Here is a 22,743-nt window from a genome sequence, read left to right as displayed (position 1 = left end):
ACTAAAGGTCAGTAAAACCACACTCACAGTTTAGTCGACATGTGTTCAGTGTTATTCACAGCTCAGACTGAGAGACGTGACCCTCTCACTTCCCCCATCTTGCAGAGACTGACTGAGGCACAACACCTCCGGGTTTTATAGTCCCTCCCCCCTCCCACCAGCAGGGGCAGCAGAGAGAATCTCAACATATTTGAAACATTAATAACTCTTTTATTTTTCATCGATGGGAAAAATCCTCTTGTCCGTGCAGCGGATGGGGACTCTGAGTAAGATGGCCAAAAATCACAGCCGTAAGTGGCAGCGTTTTTCTAAAATCATGAAACAGAAAAACAGGAAGTGGTCAAGATCAGACTTTTAGTAATATAGATACACTCGCAGATATACACACTCGCACACGGTGGCCGTGAGGCCAGTCACCAGTCATTCAGGGAATGAGGGGCAAAGAGTTGGTAGTTGGGTTTCTGTGGAAACAAAATAAACCAGCTTTTGCTTAGCCACCATGTTATTGGGAGTGGAGGCCCCTGTACGAGTTGCCAGACACTGATCCTTGCCCTGCTGAGGTTGGCAGTTTTAAACTGATCCCCTTTATCCAGGATTCTAATTTTAAACCATCCAAATCCTGAGGTTAAATCTAAATCAAAATGTCAAGCAGGGCTGCGAGCAGGACCTGCATTCCCTCTTCAGTGTGATGTGTTGGGAAGGTGCTCAGTACACGGTCCCTGGTGACAACCACAGTCTAGATTTAACAGAGAACAGTACAGCGCAGAAACAGGTCCTTCAGCCCACCATGTCTGTGCCGAACATGATGGCAAGACCGTCACTTATCTTCCCGCATATAATCCATATCCCTCCATTCCCTGCATATCAATGTACCTATCCAAAAGTCTATTAAATGCCACTAAACGATTGGGAAAATTAGGTTAACCCTTCATCCATTGCAAATAATGATGGGGAGTAGGAACTTCACGGCAGGTCCAGCAGCATCTTTGGGGAGACATCAAGAGTCCACCAGCGGTATGCTCTGCCAAATAGTGAAAGGATTTCTGGTATCCTCCCACACTCCAAAGGCATACATGTTTTTAGATTAATTGGCTTGGTGTAAATTGTCCCTAGTGTGTGTGGGATAGCGTTAGTGTGTGGGGATTGCAGTTTGGTGCTGACTCAATGGGCCAAGGGCTTGTTTCCACACTGGATCTCTGTATTCTAAACTAAACTAAAGGTCGAATCCAAAATAGAGGTAGAGAGAGGATAGAGAGCAGGAAACTTCCTCTTGGCAGCGAGATCTAAAACTAGAGTGTGCAGGGTGAGGTTTTCGAGGGGACTTAAGAAAGAATGTTTTTCACCAGGAGCATGGATGGAATTGGGAATCATGAGGGACTATGGAGCCACGTACGCTCACACATTTAGGAAGTATCTCCACCAACAGCTGAACTGCCAAAGCAGAGCAGGCTACAGACCTATTGCTGGGAAATGGGATGATAGTTTTTTGTTACCTGTGAGGTACAGTGAAATAATTTTTGTTCTCCTGTCAGCGGAAAGACTATACACGATTACAGTTGAGCCACTCGACAGTGTACAGATACAGGAGAAAGGGAATAGAAACATAGAAAAATAGGTGCAGGAGTAGGCCATTCGGCCCTTCGAGCTAGCACCGCCATTCAATGTGATCATGGCTGATCATCTAAAATCAGTTCCACGTTCCTGCTTTTTCCCCATATCCCTTGATTCCTTCAGCCCTAAGAGGTAAACCTAACTCTCTTGAAACCATCCAGTGAATTGGCCTCCACTGCCTTCTGTGGCAGAGAATTCCACAGATTCACAACTATCTGGGTGACATTTGTTTCCTCATCTCAGTCCTAAATGACCTATTCTAAAACTGTGACCCCTGATCCTGGACTCCCTCAACATCGGGAAAATTTTTCCTGCATCTAGCCTGTCCAATCCTTTAAGAATTTTATGTTTATAAAATAAGTTCTCCTAAGTTCCAGTGAATATAAGCCCAGACGACCCATTCTTTCATCATATGTCAGTCCCGCCATCCTGGGCATTAACCTGGTGAACCAACGCTGCACTCCCCCAATAGCAAGAATGTCCTTCCTCAAATCAGGAGAGCAAAATTGCACACAATACTCCAGGTGCGATCTCACCAAGGCCCTGTACAACTGCAGGAGGACCTCCTTGCTTCTAAACTCAAATCCTCTTGCAATGAAGGCCAACATACCATTAACTTTCTTCACTGCCTGCTTACTTTCAGTGACTGATGTACAAGAACACCCAGGTTTCATTGCACTTCCCCTTTTCCTAATCTGACACCATTCTTTTTCTGACACCGCCTTCTTGCCACCAAAGTAGATAACGTCACATTTATCCACATTATACTGCATCTGCCATGTATCCGCCACTCACCAAACATATCCAAGTCATCCTGCAGCCTCATAACATCCTCGAATAACGTTTATTGCAAGATAAAGTCCAATGAAGTCTGATTAAAGCCAGTCCAAGGGTTTCCAATGAAGCCTCACTCCAGTTGTTGATAGGACGGTTCAGTTGCCTGATAACAGCTGGGAAGAAACTGCCACTGAATGTGGAGGTATTGTCTGCATGGGTACTAAGTGGTTGGCTGAAGGGCCGGTTCTATGTGAGGTGTGACTCCAGGACCATGTATCTAGTTGGGGTGGGATGCAGCATGGTGTGGGAGGCATCAGCAACACCTCCCTCAAGCCGGGCCAGGGTTTGATGGGGGCAGTGACGTCAGGCAGAGCCCACCACATCAGGGCGAGCGATGACGCCAATAGTAGTCGCAGCAGTGACGTCATGCGACAGGAGTCTTTGCCGTGAACGGTGTCGTCAGCCGCAAGGGTGACGTCAGAGGCAGCGGGCACGCGCGGGCGGTGACGTCAGGACTGGCGGGCACGCGCGGGCGGTGAGGTGCTGCGCGCCCCCGCGCCGCCGCCATGTTTGCCGAGTGAGCATCGGGCGGGAGCGGGACGGCAGCCGGGTGTCCGCTCGCTTCACTCTCACGCCCACCCCGCCTGCACCGTGTTGGTAAAAATAATTAAATCCCTGTCACTGGTAAGGGCTTCGGTAATGCGGCCGCTGTGACCGGTCCGTCCGTCCGCCCGCCGCTTCAATTTTCTCATTGGAAATAAACTCAAGCTGTGTGGCTTTCGATCGCAACTAGGCCGCGCCCCGCCGCCGCCTCACCCGCGGCGCACGGCTGCACCGTACCCCGTTAACGTGGGGATTGTGGTTTAATGTCCACCTCCCCTCAGCAGCCGCACCACCAGCGGACAAAGAGTCTGCGGCTGCTGCAAGGAGGAGGCACTGGGCGGCACCGCGCTCCTCCCAGCGGCCGGCTCAGTCCTCCAGCCCTGCCCGGCCTAGGCCTCCAACCCAGCCCGGTCTAGGACTCCAACCCAGGCTCCCGGCCCAGCTCTGTCCTGCCCGGCCTAGGACTCCAACCAAGTCCAGAGCTCGCCGTGGCCTCTGCCTCATGTATGGCAGCGCCGCACATGCACCATGCACCTTGTTGTTTACCCCTTGAACCAACATTCATGCACTGGCCACTGTTCGAGGTTCAGAATGTGTGTGTCTCATAATCTACAGGTATTTAAGTGGTTTAATTTGTGGACGCTGCAGCCCCTTTTGAAAAGTCGAGAGGACTGTGTTGTGGTGGTCATGCGTTGGATCAGAAGCGCCAGCAGAGTAGATTCACTACTTTTCATGTGTGGAACAAATTGGACGCTTAGTTTGTTGTTTAAAAAAGTCTGTGAACAATAAATTAGAAGCAGAGAACGTCGAATAAGAAGAGAGTTGATAAATCTTAATTGTTGGTCGATTGGTCTGGTTTGTGTTTTAATCTCCGATTTTTATCAGCTGGGACAATTTACATTTAATATTGCATTTCCTTCATGAAGGGTCTTGCAATAACATGAACTTTGTACTTTGGGCAGTTTTGATTACTTAATCTATACAGTAGGCGGTGTTATGCAAATTATATATTGTTTTGGTTTTTGTTGTTAGATTCCTCTATTTGGCTTTTTTCTTATGTTACTAGATTATTTAAAATAATGTTTTATGATTGATTTTCTGAGAATCTTGTGAGTTAAGGATCCCAAATTGCAGTACACAGATGCCTTTGTACTACTTGGTATAACTACTGCTGAGGTGTCTCACTGTTGGAGATTGGTGCAGAGCTGGCAATATTCACACTACAGACTTTTTACAACTGAGGTGTACTATGGAAACCAGTGGTGATTGCAGAGTAATGTAAGTGCAGTTGGATGCAGCAATTGCCTTTGCATCCCAACATAGTCTGTACGCCCAGAGGGTGAGTCGTGACTTTTGGGTTTGTGAACAATTGTTGTAGTTTCAGATGCACATTTAGAATCAGCTGTGGTGTGTTTTGAATTGCGACAGATATGGGCAAGTGATATTTTGCATTAGTGGGGGGGGGGGTTGCAGATGTTTGTACCTTTTGGAAGACATCTTCATAGTTTGTACAATATGCAGCCATGGCAAAAGCTGTAAGTCATTTGAAGCCTAAAAGATTCATGTAATCTTTTGGAAAATCCTAACTGGTGCATTTTGAGAAGATATTTGGCCAGTCATAACTGGCTCCATTTGATGGAGCTGCATCTCAGGTTAATTCTAGGCCATAATTTGGTGCATAGACTTTCAGGAGCAGCAGTCGGGTGAGCTGCTTCCATAGTATCTGGTGGTTTTTATTCTCTAGGTTGCCCTTACTCACAGCACGTTAATGCTGTGCTCCTTTTGCAGGATATTGGGATTTGTGGATCTTTCTACCAGACCTAGATTACTGTGTGAATCCAGTGGACCCCATAGGAATTATACAGGCTAGTCACAAAGGCATTTTCAAACTTCAGTTTTGGGCCTGTGCATGCATCTGTATTGTAGGTGGTTGATCAACCTCAAAGCAGAATTGGATGTACTTGCAGAGATGTGGTACAGAGCAAAATGGCGTTAATTGGAGGTCACTGGCACAAGGACATGGGCTGAATAACCTTATGATTGGAAACAAATTATGATTTTCTGTAGGGTCTGATGAGAACATCATGTGCATGTCATGGGTAAATGTGTCCAGTCATTAAAATTGAAAGTTAAACACATTATGGTATGTCGGCCCAAGCACAACTCTCACATCTAATTTTGCATTGAGCTTGAGCACGTTAATAGGAAGGTAACTTCTGTTTCACTAACTTTGAGGAAGTTGAGTGATCCATTGGAATTCGTAGCCCAAATCACCCTCCAGTTAATTCACAGGGTTTCAAGTACGGTTGTGCCGCCAAAAGAAACTCGCCAAGTCTTCTATTTCAGTTAGGTTTGAGGAATATTTCGGGACTTATCTCAAACAAGTAAATCAAAGTAATATTGTTTGCTGAATGTTAACTAGTAAGACTTGATAAATCAAACAAATAAATAGTTTTTTAGAATGATCAAATCGGCGTACAAGAAGTCATGATTACTAATGATAATGTGTTTCAAAGAACAATCGCTATTTTTTTTAACATTTATATTTTGTCATGTGTTGTTGGTTATTGTTCCTTTAGGAAAATCTTTACCCTGCAGAATTTTCCTAACTATTTAGGTGAAAGGAAAATGGTATTTAGATAAAATGGTATGTTTTAAATGTGATTTGCTTTTTATGGAATTAAAACTGGTTGTTGGATTTGTGCAATTTTGTGGTTCCTGAATGCAGATGTTGTTAGTAGAAACACTATTCTCGTGACAGGTACTTTGCTTGAGGAACTGGCAAAGGTGTTTAATCAGCATTCAAGTGACCTTTATTTACACAAAGGTGTCGCAGTCCATTTAGTTGTGGATTTACAATTGACTAGAGGTTATGTAATTACAAAGAGGTTCTACAGTTCTCTCCTGTCCTGGGTGCAGCTTGTAAAATCCCTGGCCTCTCATTTTTTTTTCACATGTTGAGGAACTAGTTTTCTGACTAGTGTTCCTGCTGGGATTGTTGGATTGATGCATGATTTGCCAACACATTTAACAGTGTTTATTTCAGAAGCAAGCCATTTCATTAATCTCCCTGTGCATAATATTGTTGTGCTCAAATTTGACCCCAAAGTATTTAGGATGAACATCTTCCCATTGCATTTGCACATACTAAAGTAATAAGTGATTATTATTGGGGAGAATGATGTGTGTGAATTGTTTGGAATTCTGTTGTAAACTTACTTTTTCCATCCAGCTTTTTTTTAGGCGTATAATCCTGACCACGTGAATTATTTTGGTCCATTTCTGCTTTCTAAATTGCTGACAAGTGGCTTTGAAAGCTAGAGGAGGTATGTGCTGAATTATTTACTGACCTTCAAGCTTTGATGTGGCTTTATAGTTAACTGATTTATACAGGGGACACTTTTAATTGTAGTTGATGTAAGGTCTAGGCTTTGTAATGAAAAAGAACTGCTGCAAATATGAAATGTTTCAACAAATAGAATAGATGTTTCAGTTCACTCAATCAATGACAGGTCATGACATTTTCTTCCAGAAAAAATACACATTTCCTGAAATAAACCAAAATAACTTTCTGTGATGATTTTAAAAAAAAAGCTTTATTTTAATCTGATTATATAAATGCTCACGATTGGAGTACTAAAAAAAAAATGCCCACTAGGAAAATTCATTCTGGAAATTTGTGATTCTAAACTAAGTTACATCAAATTCCTGAAAACATCAAAGAAATTTAAACACACTATATAATTTACTGGTGGGTTAGAACCCAAACACTTCACACATTAACAGCCTGATATTGGGAAGGATTTCTGCCATTTATTTAAACATCTAAATGCTCATTTCTCATGCATTAGATAATTATCAAAGTGACATTTGTCAGTTATTTTCCTTCCCTTTTGCTCCCATAATATAAAAATAAAGCAATTTTTATGTATAAGAAATATTTAACTGTTGTATTAAATCCAAGTGCACTTTACTATTTCAATCACGACAGGCTGGTCTCCTACATTCTACCACCCCGCCTCCTCATAGAGGTTACCCAGAATTGTACCAGTCCTGACCTTGTGTGTTAACTCCAACATTCACTGAGCTAGATACTGGATAAAGGCTCTTTGTTTGCTGCCATGGTCTTTGGTTGTCTTAGTCTGTGAACAGGGCAAAATTGCAAAGCTCAACAGTTGACAGTTTACTGTTTAATTAAAGGGAATGGTTGAAGTTTAATATAGCTTAAATTGCAAGTGTAACATGCAAGGTCCTTGTAGATTTTAATCGTAACATGTTCTATATGTATGAGAACTAAGAAAAATAAAAATATTTTCCAACTTTTTATGCAAAGATAATTTTGCATTAATAGTCACAGCAATTGAAAATATAAAGCAAATTTAATCTTTGAATTGCATTTGAAATGTTTTATGAGCTAAATTTAATTGTGGATTGGTTATTTATTGTGTATGGATTTTCCTTTTTTTTCTGAGGCATAAAATTTGTTCCTTTCACTATTTAGAAAAAATAGTACTGGCAGGAAAGTTCCAAAATTCAATATAAGCTCATACTTTTTAAGATATGTTTCTAAGCATGTCCAACTTTGAAATGAATAATGATTAGGGTAATGTGGTAGGTAATTGTTTTTTTGAGAAAGCACTTTGTTCGCAGAAGTGACTGTTGGATTGCGTTGATGGTTTTCTAGATTGTTGTAGAATCATTAGTTTTCTGCTGTGGTTAAAGGCATGTGAATGCATTTATGACCAGTTTTCCTATGTTACAAACACTTGTATGTACAGCTTTCAGAGCACCATTTTTGCTATTATGTCAAAAAAAAAAGAAATATTTGGAACTGAGAGTTTTAGATTGAAGTGATGTGGTTTAAGAAATCTCATATTGCTGTGTTACAGAATACATTTTATCAGTTGATCTTGAATGATGGGGAAAATGATCAAAATGGTTTTCCTTTTGTTTAAAAATGACTGTCAGGGCCTTGTTATTCAGAGCAAGTAGCTTTGGAAGCATTTTGTCGAAGCATGGATTTGGAGTGTTCACAAGGATTTGTTTGGCAATGTATAAAGTAACAAGTTTACTGTGAAACAAATTAAGATTATAATTTAATTTTCTGGCATTGTTGGAGTTCATATTACTTATGCTGGCGATAAAATTGCAAGATTCTACTTTCTGTGAACGATGTGGTTTACAAATTTGTACTGTTTTGTGAAAATAAATTGCAATTATGTTTTTTCTGATCAAATTTCAGATATCTGTATTCAAGATCTAAAACAATTTAGCACAGAAATTCTTCCTGGTTTATAATATGCTGAACCTTGCAGTAATTGTGTAAGAGTCTGCTTAGGATATTATCCAAACTATTGCAATGTAATAATAAGGGGTTTTGTATAGCTCCGTTTTTAATGTTCATGTTATTCTTGAAAATATTCTATTAATCTCAATTAGATTTTCCAGTTGTGTAAAGCTTGCATCGATTCTCTGGTTACAAATTAGTTACTTCCAAAATGTCACATAATGACTTGCCTTTGAGGTCTTGTTTTGCGATGGTATTTAATTTCAGACTTGCTATCTTGTCTTCAGAATTGGCTAAATATAGTCAGTTTATTATGGTTGGTGATTATAATTTTAAAAAAAACGTCAGTACTCTTGGACGTTATACATTGTTTGGAATTGTGTTCATAATGGAATTAATCACATCTGATAAGATTGTGATTTCCGTGGAGTGCTTTAGTCTTTGAGTTGTGCACGAGGATAGGAATATGATCTCTGGTCATTTTATTAGCACCCAAAATGTGATAATGATGCTTTTTACTTGGTGTAAAAAATCATTGGACCAGAATTTACTTTGGCATTGTGCATTTTGTATTCATTTTGTTTCCAATTGCTTTTGAGATTTGCAGTTAGTTGCTTTGAAAGACACCCACATAATTTGTAGGTTCTCAAGTAAATGTTTGTGTTTTTTTCCATCTCGAGTCACCTTGTAGTAATTGATTGAATCCGATTATATATTTTTGGAATCTTAGCTAGATTATCTGTGCCTTGATTGTGTTGTCGCAACTGATGTTTCAGTTCACCTGGGTAAACATTTCTTGATTTGGTTGTGGTTCTGGTTCCACTCCAGAGACATGAGTGAACAATCTAGGTTGACAACACTGCAACATTGAGGGAATGCTGCTGTATTGTCAGAGATGCTTTCAAGGGGGGGTGATCAGCTGATTCTGCTGGCCTCGTTCTCACATTATCGGGCCATATAGGCCCATCGGCCCATCGAATTAATGCTGGGACTTGGAACAATACTATCAATCCCATCCCCCTACAAACATTTTTCTCATGCATGTCAACTCTTCTTCTCTACCTTCACCTTCTCCCACCCCCACCACCCATCTGCACTAGGGAAGTCAATTCTGTTAACAACCTACATATCTTTGGGATGTAGAAGGTAGCTGGAGGATTTCCAGATAGCTGAAGGGAAAACTCCACATAGATAACATGGGAAGTTGGGATCACACCCATGTTTTTAGTTCTGTAAGGCAGCAGCATTGCCTTCTGCACCACGGCCACTCTTCCTTTAAGTTTCAACACAATATGCAAGGCAGGTGTTTTGGATGAATGAGCTGAAGAAAGAACCCGACCCAAAATGTCACCTATCCATGTTCTCCAAATATGCTGCCTGGCCCACTGAGTTACTCCAGCACTTTGTGACTCCAGTTGTACAAGCTGGTCACATTCCGTGACATTGGTGATGAATCTTGTAGAACACCAGGTGACGGGCGAATGATATTACTCCATTATAAAGTGTTGGCAGCATTGCATCTTCCAAAGCCTGTCATAAAGTTTTGTATGCAATATGTTTACCTTTAATCAGTGTCACAAGAACAGATGAGTTTGTAACTGCGGTTTGTTGAAACGTTCTATGCTGCATTATTGTGGTAGTTGCATTTCAAAAGAGATTTCTCTAGCTATGAAGTGTTTGAACTCCCGAGGCTGCTCAATTTACTGCATACATGTTGCAGTTAGACACAAAATGCTGGAGTAATTCAGCGGGACAGGCAAGCATCTCTGGAGAGAAGGAATGGGTGACGTTTCGGGTCGTTATGAAAGGTCTCGACCCGAAACGTCACCATTTCCTTCTCTCCAGAGATGCTGTCAGTCCCGCTGAGTCACTCCAGCATTTTGTGCCTACCTTTGATTTAAACAAGCATCTGCAGTTCTTTCCCATACATTTTGCAGTGTTCACCGTAGAACGTATTTTATCTTGGCTCAATTTTGCTACGTTTAGTGAAAGCTTGTAACCACGCAATGAAAATCTATTAGAAACTATGATGCTCAAATTATCCATTGTAACTTACACTGATAATAGTGTCACTCTGCCTTTAAAAAGCAAGTTCAGACTGTGTATGGCTGAGGTGCGCACTACAGCAAGGGGTAGTGGTTGTATTCCATGGCGTGATCGCTGCAAATAGGTCACTCCGTTGTTTTGAAGTGGAGCAGCATTCAGTGTTTGGATGCCCTTGCTCTGCTGTCACAAGTCATTACTCAATCTGCATGACTTAACCATAAAGATCTGATAGTACCTTCATTACCTCAACTATAAATCTGCTGGGAGGCTAATAATTGGACACGATGCAACCAGTATTCAATAGCATTAACTGTGGTGTGACTTTGATCTAATATTAAATATTATTTTGCAGTATTTTTGATTGTCCCAATAAGTTGCTGAAGCGTTAGGCACTTTGAAAATCTTTCTTCACTCAGCCCATGTCTCAGAGGCACAAATTGAACAATTCAAGTGGATACACAAACACTTTGTGCACTGATTATTTGGCCTTGGGGAAATCCTTGTGATATCAATAATTTGAAAGGAAATTTGGTCATACCTGTTATAAAATTAAGGAAAACATGAGTAAATATTGTCTGGTTTCAACTAAAGATGTGAAGTTAGTATCTTCCTTGACAAGAATAGGGATATGAGACTTGACCTATTTTTCCAATAGATTGCATCACAGATGGAGGCCAGTTTCTCACTGTTTTCTATTCATGCGGCTATCTTTTTCAATTCCTTTTCCTTGCATGTCATTTTTTAAAGATCCTTTATACTCACATATTGTAGATTAACTTTGGTAGTCGGCTTTAAAACTAAAAGTGCTTATTGACAAAATATTTGAACATGGCCCTTTTTTTACAGTCTTCTTGTTCTATATAATCAGGTAAGTTTCTAATAAGTCAAGTCAAGTCACATTTATTTATATAGCACATTTAAAAAAACAACTCTCGTTGACAAAGTGCTTAACATTTGTTATAAGAATAGTATAAACAAACAAACTACCTGTATATACATATAGCCCTCGCTCAGTGGACGTCAGGGAAGGCTTGGAGTCGATGGAGGGGGCAATTCTGATGGGAAGGGGGATGCTGTTCCACAGTCTAGGAGCTGCAACCGCAAAGGCGCGGTCGCCCCTAAGCTTATGCCTAGACCGCGGGATATTCAGCAGCCCCAAGTCGGCCGACCTGAGGGACCTGGAGGTGGAGTGGTGGGTGAGAAGACTTTTAATGTAGGAGGGGTCAAGCCCATTGAGGGCATTGTAGACATAGAGGAGGGTCTTGAAATAAGGGAGGAGAGCATTGACATACTTTAGAGAGGGCTTGGTGTTCAGGAAAGGGATCTGTTTTACAGGGTTACAGCAGGAAGCTGAGAGCTATTGTCCTCAAAAGTAATGGAGAGAAAGTTACTTCTGTATGATACGTCTGTCACTGAAAGATGCATTTATAGGCTTCACACACATAGTTCGTAGAAGGAAAGTTTCTCAATTTTGCCACAACTAACCATTAAGGACAGATTTAAAAAAAAGCTAAATATGACCCCTGGTGTCTATCAGGTTTTCAGCTGAAGCACGGTTAGGTAATAGACAGATGCCAGATTCATAGAAAAGATCCCTCCACTGGATAGGATGGGGAACTGTGTGATCTGAAGTTGAATATCAAGGAGACCGGAGAATTCAATCACAACACTTGCATCATAAATCCAGAGTGGACACTTTCCATTGTATGGAAAGGCATTGTCAGAAATTTGACAAGATACATTAAGATTTTAGAACTTTCACTTTTGTTTGTTCTCATTTACCAATCAATACTTGGATATTAAGGAAATCGAAGGAGATGTGGTATTGTAGAAAAGCAGTGCTGAGTGAGATTATCTGCTGTAGCCTATTGCTTCTCTTTGTGTTCTGTTATAAAATGGAATAGTAGGAACCATTTTAGGTGGTACGTCAAAGCTACATTATAAGGTATCCAAATTTTTATCTGAAGAAGGGTCTCGACCCGAAACGTTGCCTGTTCCTTCTCTCCATAGATGCTGCCTCACCCGCTGAGTTTCTCCAGCATTTTTGCTACCTAATTTCTCCGTAGGTAATTGTTAAATGAAGCCTCGTGTAATGCACATTGTGGCTGAACGATTACCAGTATTACAATCTGATCATACAATACAATACAATTTATTGTCATTTGGACCCCGTGAGGTCCAAATGAAATGTCGTTTCTGCAGCCATACATTACAAAACGAAAAAGACCCAAGACACAACACAGTTTACACATACATCCATCACATCGCTGTGATGGAAGGCAAAAAAACTTATCTCTCCCCTGCACTCCCCCCCGATGTCAGAGTCAAAGTCAAAGCCCCCCGGCTGGCGATGGCGATGGCGATTGTCCCGCGGCCATTAAAGCCACGCCGGGTGATGCAAGGTCGCACACCGGGTCTTGGTGTTAGAGCCCCCGGCGGGCGCTCGCAAATTCCCGCGGCCATTCCAAGCCGCGCGGGGCGGTGATGTAAGGCCCCGCTCCAGGTGCTCAGACCCTCTCCCGCAACTCGGGCGGGAGAAGTCGCCGCCGCGGAAGCCCCGAAAAGCGGTCTCCCAGCAGGGACCCACGGGCTCCCGGTGTTGCCGTCCACCAGACCCGCATCATGATGATGCAATTAATATATTTCTATTGCTGTTCATTGGGGGTGAGAACGGGTCTGGGAAAGTGGTTTAAGGAAAGATTATTTTAACTGCCAGCAATCACACACAAGAAGCCTTATACATCCTGCATCATAACTGGGATAAGTATCTCACTCGCCCTGAACATGTTTGCACTAATTCCTGACCGGAAAATTGCAGAGATGAAATCTCAGGTATTCATCTGATTATTATCATTATTCAAGCACCTGTATGACTTCCCCTGCTTCTGGTTTAAAAAAATATATTTTTGGTTCTTTCAGATCCTGAAATAATTGTGCATGCTAATTTTAATTTTAAGCTAATGATTAGCTATTAAAAAAGCTTAAACTGAATTGCATATTTTCATATTTTTCAAATTAATTAAATTGATATTTAAAGCTATGTGTGAAGCTCCTGCGGATTACTTTGGTATTGGGGATTATCATTAAAACCCACACTTGGTCTCATTTAATCTCCATTGCCAATTTCCAAGCCCATCAATGATATGAGGGTACAAAGTACATAAACTAAAATTACCTGCCAACCTCAAACTTTGCAGTAGTCAGTTTTTAAAATATATTATTTCTGTTTTAATCTCTATGTTCGATGGATAATTTTAATGGTAGATTCACAGTTATGAGTAGTCCTTAATGAGATTCTTGTTTTTGATTATGCTTGTGGGCGAGTTTGATATATAGATGTACCAAGTCCTTCATGAAGGTTAGTGTTGTCATTTCAATTATCTTTCTCAAGAACATAAGGAAATAGGAGCAGGGATAGGTCACTAGCTCACCACTGGCATCTTCCCTGCCATTTAGTGTTATGGCTGATCTGCCCCTCATCCTCCACATTTCTTGGGCCTGTTCCACAAACCCTCAATGAGCTTTTTAATCCAGATTTTCAGTTTTGCTTGCTATATTGGATTTTGCCTCTAACTGGTTAGTTTCTTGTGTTCATATAGTTAAAGTGGCTTGTGCAAAAGCTGCAGAGTAACAAGCTGAATTTTTAAAAAAATGTTTCTTAGAGTTACTGTCGACTAAGTTCCAAATTATCATTGAACAAGGAATTTAAAGTAACAATGACCTGTTATAAAATAACAAATTAGTTTTCAAATCTTCCGTGACATAGCTACTAAAACGTTTATTTCACAACCACCAGAGAAATTAAGAAAATCACAATTTTGATTGGCATACAGCATGGAAACAGACCCATTGGCCCAACTTGTTCATGTTGACCACGATACCCTATCTGCACTCGTCCTGCTGAATGCAGAGGATTGAACTGCATCCACATTGTGTGAATAGTTGAAGTGAATACCGATAACGAAGCACTTCGATTGGAGTGATTTTCTCGTGGAATCCTGATTTCGTTGTTTTTATAACATTTTAATAAATCATAAGTAGCAAATTTGCCAGTGCGTTGATAAATAGTGGCCAAATGGTATAGAAAGCCAGTGTTTCTCTTTTGTGAAAGACATTGTCATTTGCCCTTGTTTCCATTTGTCCCGTATAACACAAGATAGATGGTTTGTAATTTAACATCTTGTTTTTTTAAGCCGTAGCTAAATTTGATCAGTTTGGTGGAATGTTGCCAAATTAAAGTACCTTGTCCCCTATATCAAACAATTGCTGATTAGGCATGATATGCCTGGGGAAGCGAGCATTTTTCTATGCCACCTGTTCAGACAAATACCTGAACTGTACAGATAAGGCTTCTAGGTTACTCCTGAATACTGAATAGTTCAGATGATTGAAGCTGATGAAGCTGAAGGCTCAACTTATCTGGAAGGTCAAAATGTTTCTGGGCATACTCTAGCATTGCCACTTGATCAAAATCAGCGATGCACATCAACAGAATGAATGCCATCAGGGGTAAAGGAGAACTGGGGCAAATGTTTTTGAAATATTTCAAATGGATAGAAACGTAGACGTTTCTGATTAGATTTCCTTCGGCGTTTTAATACTGGCTGGATTTGGAGCCTTGTTATTAAGATATTGGAATTATAGTATTTAAAAATTTAGAGGAGATACAGGGTTAAAGCTGTGTAATGTGGGAAGCTGTGAGGAATTGTGAAATGTTCAAGAAGGAACTGCAGATGCTGGAAGATCGAAGGTACACAAATGCTGGAGAAACTCAGCGGGTGCAGCAGCATCTATGGTTGTGAAATGTTTAGTTTGTACTGATTCTGCAAGATGCGGTCTTGTGTGGTGACGTTTGTATACACGGCAACAGTCTGATTGCATTCTTTATTGCAGACATTGATTTGTCATCCCGTTTATTCTTTCTGCAGTCTGTAAAGTTGATTTAAATTGGTTGACAACAGGATTGGCTGGTTCTCCTCAGCTGCTTAAGGGAAACACCTCAGTTTTGGTCACAGGTAAGATTCTCTTATGTAAAGGTTGTTTAGAGGTTTAAGCCTTCTAAAGGCTTCATGGTAGTTGAACCTCATTTTGAGCTGCAATACTGAAATTTACAGTTTCTAAGTAGTATTCAAAAATAGCATAGCCTTCAGGATCATTTTGGCTTAAATAAAGTATTTCAGTTCTTTTGTTCTTTTGGTTTCTGTAGTTGACACTTTAAAAAAAAGACAATTGAGACTTGAACACTTTTAGGCTAGCTATTGGCTTGAAGGTTGATTGGTATGTTGGATTAAAATGTTGTCTATCTGCATCATTGTTACTCGAATGCATTGGTTTTACAGCACCATTGATCATATATTTAAAATTTGTAGAATTGGCTTTTACCATCGTAAGCACAATTTAAAAATCTTTATCGAGTAAAGTTATCAAGAGTTTGTTGTACTTCATGTTTGAAAAATAATTAAAAATATTATTCTTTACAAGCTGAGATTTTTTTCCTGATTTAAAACAAGTTGCAGTTTGAACAAGCTAAACTGTATTCATATAGATATTGGCATATCTATAAAGTTTGACGAAAACAATCATCTGAACATACAGTTCCACATTACATGTATTGTTTGGACCCAAGTTTTATCTCAATGTCACCTCTCTGTCCTTGCACTGCCTCTTACTTCATCTGATATCCAATATTGGATGAAAAGAACTTTGTTTCTGACCACTGCTACCTCCTCCATTTACACTCTTAAAGTTATGGTTTTGTGAATCTTCTTCACCAAAGCTGCACACTACCGCCTCTTGGAGTAACACACTTTCTACTCTATTCCCAATGTGGTTTTCTTTTCAATACTGTCCCAGCAGAGCCTTCTTGTTCTGCCCCTTTGTCGAATTGAGCTTGGAAACAAGTCTTATCTAATTCTCCCACCCCTTCCATTCACTCTCCCCGATAATCAATCCCAGCTCTGGCCCCAGATTTTAAGAGGTGGTCATTACATTCAAATAACATTGATTTGCCATTTCCTCCTTTATATCAATAATTCCTCCAGTTCTATGAAATGCTTTCCCTTCCCCTCCTCCTACTCCATCTTTTCTCCTCTCCCCTCCACGCTCCTCCTCTCTTTCCTCCCCTAGCCCTTACTCTTCTGTCCCTCCCTCTTCTCCCTCCTCTCTCGCCTGTCAGTGCTCTTTCCTCTCTCCCCTCCACTGGCCCTCTGCCACCTTGCCCACCCTCACTACCCTGACCTTCCACCCCTAACCTCCATAATCCACTGCTGCCGATCCTTCAGTTTTACCCTCCTACCCTTTGTGATCAAGCTACTAGTTTTGGATCTGAAAGTCCTTTCTGTAGCTCTTAAATTTCACCTGAATATGTTTGTATGGACAGCCTGGGAAGTATTTTGTTAAATGTACAACTTGGAGCAGTGAATTGATTCATTATTGTATCTTAATTAAATTGCTATGTAATTAAATTTTAGGTCATGTATTTTTGCACGTTGGACTGAAATTAATGCAGTGTTTGTTAAAATTCTAAATCGTGGCTTCTGTGCACAGATGGTTTTTTTGTGATGGCTTTTTGTATGCTAAGTACGTTTTACATTCTGGTTAGGCTGGTATTGTTCTAACAAGTCTGATGGAGTTCGTGCCTTTTTCATCAACAGGTGGTTGTTGTTGATTGGGTTCAGCATGGCCGTGGTCATCCGCTTGCAGGGTCTCCCCATTGTGGCGGGGACAATGGATATCCGCCATTTCTTCTCTGGATTAACCATTCCTGATGGTGGCGTGCATATTGTAGGTGGTGAACTTGGTGAGGCTTTCATCGTTTTCTCCACAGATGAAGATGCGCGGCTTGGTATGATGCGTGGTGGGGGCACGATTAAAGGATCTAAAGTATCACTGCTGCTGAGTAGTAAAAATGAAATGCAGAATATGATTGAGCTCAGTCGTAGACGTTTTGAGACTGGTAATGTGGATATGCCTCCGGTGGGGTCCAGTCGGCCAGGGCCACCTACCAATATTAGTCTGAGTGGAAGGGGTAACTTGCCTACTACTATGGGTAATCTAAACACTCCCACTATGGTTACTACAGCTTCCTCGATACATGAAAGCCTAGGCAATAAGAATGTGCCTACCTTTTCTGCAGCCAGTGTTGGAAGCACGCCCTCCAGTCTCAATCCCACTTTTAGCAACCCTGGGTTTAGTATGGGTTCAACCATGACCAGCAGTATGCCGCCATTAAATACTATAAACTCTGTACCACCTCTGCCACCACTTCCTCCTTTACCTACAATGTCATCACTACCGCCTATGCCTTCAATTCCTCCGATTGGTATTTTGCCAACAGTGCCTCCCCTTCCTCCCATAGCTCCCCTTGCTCCTATTCCCCCAATGCCACCCATACCCCCTATACCAAGCCTGCCACCAATGCCTCTAAGTGCAGGGAGCACACATCCTCTAGGAAGCTCTGGGCCCAGTGGAATGAATGGCTCTGGATCTGCCTTGGGCATCAGTAGTAGCCTAGGGTCCTTGTATATGGGTCCTATGGGTTCGTTGAACCCCATCCACCCCTTGAATTCTCACAGTTCCATCAATAAAGGACCACCTCCAATTAATCCAGATGACTTGTATGTCCATGTTTATGGCATGCCATTCACAGCAATGGAATCGGATGCGAGAGATTTTTTTCATGGACTTCGAATTGATGCAGTACACATGATGAAAGACCACTTGGGACGCAATAACAGAGATGCAATGGTGAAGTTTTATGGCCCTTCCGACACTTTTGAAGCTCTGAAACGTCATGGAAAAATGATGATGGGACAACGATTTGCCAATGTGTTCCCTGCAACAGAGAGACAATGGTTGAATGCTGTAATTGGCTTTAATGCACCTAAAAGCATGGGACCCCCACCAAGCATAGGGCATTATGGACAAAACCTGCAGCCCTTTCACACATCTCGGTCTGAATCTCCAAACCGACGCGAACGATCACGATCACGCTCTCCCCACGAGAAGGAATTCTGTGTCTATTTGAAAGGCTTACCATATGAAGCTGAAAACAAGCACATCATGGAATTCTTCAATAAGTTGGAGCTCATCGAGGATAGCATCTACATAGCTTATGGACCAAATGGAAGAGCAACTGGTGAAGGGTTTGTGGAATTTAAAAATCCCACCGACTATCAAGCAGCATTGTGTCGCCACAAGCAGTACATGGGCAGTCGCTTCATCCAGGTGCATCCTATTACCAAAAAAGCAATGTTAGAAAAACTGGAAATCATTCAGAAAAGAACACACAATTTTGTGCAGAGTGAGCAAAAGAGAGAAGTAGGCATGAAAATGGAAGATGGGTGCGGTTCACCAAAATTATGTGGGCACATGTGGAATATACCGTACAATGTAACAAAAAGTGATGTCTTCCAATTTCTGGAAGGTATTGGACTGGCAGAAAATGGCGTCCAGGTACTTGTTGACTCCAATGGGCAAGGGGTGGGGCAAGCACTTGTGCACTTCTTAAATGAAGAAGAAGCACAGAAAGCTGAACGACTACATCGCAAGAAATTAAATGGGCGCAATGCATTTCTCCAACTAATCACTCTCGAGCAGAAGCACGAAATGGAAACAAATCCACCATTTCAATCCAAAGGTCAAAATAATCCAAACCTAGGGAGTCTTGACCATCCTTTCCTCCCAAGTGTTGGAGGAGAGAAAATGTTTTCTCCTGGGGGCAGTTCAGGTAATCTTAATGGACCTGCACCACCGTTCAACCCTGTTAGTAACTTTAGTACATCCAGTAGTCTATTTGGCCCTGGAGCAGTTCTGTCATCAGGAGTGAGTGGGAGTGCTGGTGATGGTCCTGGAGGGTCTCTCTTTGGGAGCAACAGTGCAAGTAACTTTCCAGCACTGGGTGGTGAGCCAAACTTTGGTGGTCCTCTCAGCACCAACACTCCAACCGTGGTCAAAGTTCAAAATTTGCCCTTTAAAGTGTCAGTGGATGAAATACTGGATTTCTTTTACGGCTACCGTGTGATTCCTGACTCCGTGTGTCTGCAATTCAATGAACAAGGCATGCCCACAGGTGAAGCAATGGTTGCTTTTGAGTCTTGTGACGAAGCAATGTCAGCAGTTGTAGACCTCAGTGATAGACCGATGGGTTCTAGGAAAGTCAAGCTAGTCTTGGGATAACCCTGCATTTTAATGCCTGGCTCTCCTAGGCTTGCCTTTAGCACAGACAGTTACTACGGAGGTTGGCTGATATTCTGACCTAAAATCTGAAAGTGTTTGCAGCAGACTTTTTGACCCAGATAATTTTTAATCCAATGAAAATGTAGGCGTAAATGGAAATGAAGTACATACCGCTGATAGTGTAGACCTAGCAGAATTGGATTTTTTTCAGCAGATCCATGGAACTGTTAGCTTACTCGTACTGTAGGCAAACACAGATACATACTAGTTGCTAATACTCCGTTATTACAATGCAATTATTTTGATTTTCAGCAGCCTGACGGCTGAGTGGAACCAAGCTCTTTATGGTAGCACGTCAAGTGCAGATAACCCGTATGGAATTGATGCACAGAGCTAGTCTTAGGTTGGGCAGTTTTTCTAACTGATGTAAATTATTGTATTTGTGTCTTTGGGGTATTATTGTCGGCTGTCAATAGATGCAGTGAAATAGTAGGAATTAGGGGATTAAATCAGTTGAAAACTCAGTTCTTAATGTGCATGTTGACCCTCTTGTTCTGGGCATGGTATGTTTATTTTCTTTGAATCTTGGAGTTGGAGTGCAACCATTCTCTCTGATCTTTGTACATATAAGGCAAACTGTGGGTTAAGTTGTTTCACTTGAGTTCAAAAGACACCTGCTAATATGTGGCCCTGGGCTTGACATTCAACTGTTTATAGAACATTACTAATGTGCTAGTTACCTAATTGTTCTGCTAGTACCCACACTGTTCTCGTCCATGCTGTAACAGTGATACGTTTGTTTGTGAAAACTGAGAGGAATATTATTTTAAACATTACAGGCTACTAGTATTTAGGCGACCTGCTGAAGGATTTGGCCAGAATCAAACAATTAATCCTGGTGCATGGTGGCAATTTTTTCTGCATTAATACTTTTTTTTAATGCTCGTTGATTTATAAAATATACAAAAAAAAAGCCTAAATAAAACCCACTCAAAGATCGGACTAATTCTTGGAACAATGTTTCTTCTAAAGTTGAGTGGAACATTTATTACCCTCTGGCACTGGAAAAAGTTGATTGTCTTCACACCAACATACAGTGCTTGTAGAAATTTAGTGTAACTAGCATTTGAAATGTATTTGTAAGCAAATGTGCTGGATAACTACAGTACCTTGTGCTGGGAAATGCTGTACAGTCTTGTTTATGACCCATAACTCAATCCTACTGTATCATATCGTAAGTTTTTTGTAAAAGATACAAAATGAATCAGTAAGAGTGTGATGCCATTTTTAAGAGAAAATAGAACAATGCGTATTACTTGTTTGAATTTTTTGATGTTTTTTGCAAATGATGTTGAAAGGAGATCTGGAAATGTGTGCAACACTACACTGTATAGTGGGGGGTAAAGGACTTTATTGGTCTACTGAGCAATATCCAGGTCCCAGTACATTTTGGGATTTTGGATCCCTGTGGTTTTCAGTTTTAAGGTTTCAGTCTTAATGTACTGTGCCAATTTATTTTAAAGCATGGGACAGTGGGGTGGCATTTGGAGCCCATTGGTCTCTTTACAAGAGCACAAGTTCATACAGGATCTCAAAACAAGTGGGAAGTTTTAATTGGCAGTGGTAGCTAATAGCAAAGCTGCTCTCAGCTTCTGCTCGTCAATTCTCCAGTCAAATAACTCGACAGGTCAATGCCCAAAATCTGCTCAGTGGGCTGATGTAAAAAGTTCCTATATACTACGTGTAAGAACTATTGTAAGAACTGCATTGTTCTTTGTGTGATGGGATATCTGCAGATGCAACATATTAAGCGTCTTTGTATTTGGCATAGTTACATTTAAAGGTTGACTTTGTAATTTGCAGACCGATGAATTTTACATTTACATCTGTTTGAGATCAGCAGGCAAAGTTTTGAACTTAACCATGATGTAAAAGAACAAGTTGTACATACACCTTTATCTTTTGCAGCTTTCTGTCAATAAAATGCATTCCGTGATAAATAAAGGAAACGGCTCCTTTTAGGTTTAGATGTAAAGCTTTGTGTTGCCTTTTTTTTTATAAAAAGCCAAACAAATGGCATGTTTGTTGGCTGTCTTTTTGATTATTGTATTTTGTGTGAAATAGTGAAGATATTTTAGTGCACCAGATGGCCTGTTGAAAATGAAGTTGTCCAATACTGATTACAAGTTTGGGAGGACTATTATCCATCTGATTTCTCCCATTGATCACCTGTACTTAATTTGAATGGAAAGTAATAAGGTAATGTTTTATTTGAGTTTCTTCAATGATCGCCAGTGACAGTGATACTCCAGATGAAGAGTTTTATTGCTGTCCAACATTGGGTTGAGAGAATCAACTGAAGTGAGGGGAATGGGGAATTTCTCCACCTATAATTAAATGTTTCTTTTTGTTTTGAAGTTTCTTTTGTTGGCCTAGCATTGTTTCTCACTCCTCTTCACTAGTATCTCTTCAGTCTTAAGATCCCTTGAGTTCTGCTTAATGAACAAAAGCCTATTTTTAGTTTAACCCTCACTTTTGTTGATGTCAAGAGAAGATCCGCTGATGTTAGGTTAATTTGATTTACCCTTTGAGGAATACTGACTACTTTGCCCTTCTGTTTACTTTTTGCAGAGAGTATGCAATAGGTAGAAACTCTTTATCAAAATAGAATGAGCACATTTTTGTCTGGCTTGTCCTTGTATGCTATGATCTCAATTGACTTTCAATTTTCAAAGTTGTACATAATATTTACATTGACATTTTGTTTGCTGCTCTTGTATGATCCTTAAAATGCATATATAAAATGACAGAGTAACGTTACTTCATGTGTTTAAATTGCTTGTGTCTGATTTACTTTGCCTGCTCATTGACATTGCTGGAAAGACACTGGTGTGCTATCTCTCAACATTGTGCAGACCATTCTGCAGTTCCTGGTTGTTCTCTCTTTGAATTAAAAGGCATTTTGTGCACCAGATAGTCTGGTTTCATTGCAAACTTTTTACATGATCATTCATTTGTTAATGATCCTTTGTTTATGTGGAATACATAGGGTGTATCTCTCAAAGGCATTGCTTATATTCTATATTTCATAGAAAATCTGCTGATTTTGATCAGTTTTAAATAATTCCAAATGTATTTGTGTATTTCTTGTACTTCATCTATCTCTTTTCAAACTGGCACAGAAAGATTTCATGGTATCATCTGAAAAGTTGTTTTCATTAATGATCTAGCTCTGGCTGACA

At 40.7% G+C, this 22,743-nt stretch overlaps 1 protein-coding gene across 4 annotated transcripts; it reads left to right on the top strand.

Annotated features, from left to right (window-relative positions):
* Positions 1-2,900: 2,900 nt before the first annotated feature.
* Positions 2,901-22,625, top strand: rbm12 (RNA binding motif protein 12). 4 transcript variants are annotated; one of them, XM_033042133.1, is made up of 5 exons: positions 2,901-3,072; positions 6,224-6,317; positions 15,253-15,339; positions 16,978-17,123; positions 17,973-22,625. In XM_033042133.1, the coding sequence occupies exons 4-5, from the start codon at positions 17,003-17,005 to the stop codon at positions 19,499-19,501; spliced, it is 1,650 nt and encodes a 549-aa protein (XP_032898024.1). In that variant the 5' UTR covers positions 2,901-3,072; positions 6,224-6,317; positions 15,253-15,339; positions 16,978-17,002; the 3' UTR covers positions 19,502-22,625. The 4 variants fall into 4 exon arrangements, with proteins under 4 accessions (XP_032898024.1, XP_032898025.1, XP_032898022.1 ...); XM_033042134.1 differs by having other exon boundaries at positions 16,978-22,625; XM_033042131.1 differs by lacking the exon at positions 6,224-6,317 and having other exon boundaries at positions 2,902-3,072; positions 16,978-22,625.
* The last annotated feature ends 118 nt before the right edge of the window (positions 22,626-22,743 follow it).

This window comes from Amblyraja radiata, chromosome 23 (assembly GCF_010909765.2).
Source record: "Amblyraja radiata isolate CabotCenter1 chromosome 23, sAmbRad1.1.pri, whole genome shotgun sequence".
NCBI classification, from domain to species: domain Eukaryota; kingdom Metazoa; phylum Chordata; class Chondrichthyes; order Rajiformes; family Rajidae; genus Amblyraja; species Amblyraja radiata.
This window is presented reverse-complemented; position numbering and strand designations above follow the sequence as displayed.

Bases quoted from the DNA above. Each gene is read 5' to 3' on its own strand.
- rbm12 (XM_033042134.1), top strand. From the start codon at position 17,003: ATGGCCGTGGTCATCCGCTTGCAGGGTCTCCCCATTGTGGCGGGGACA.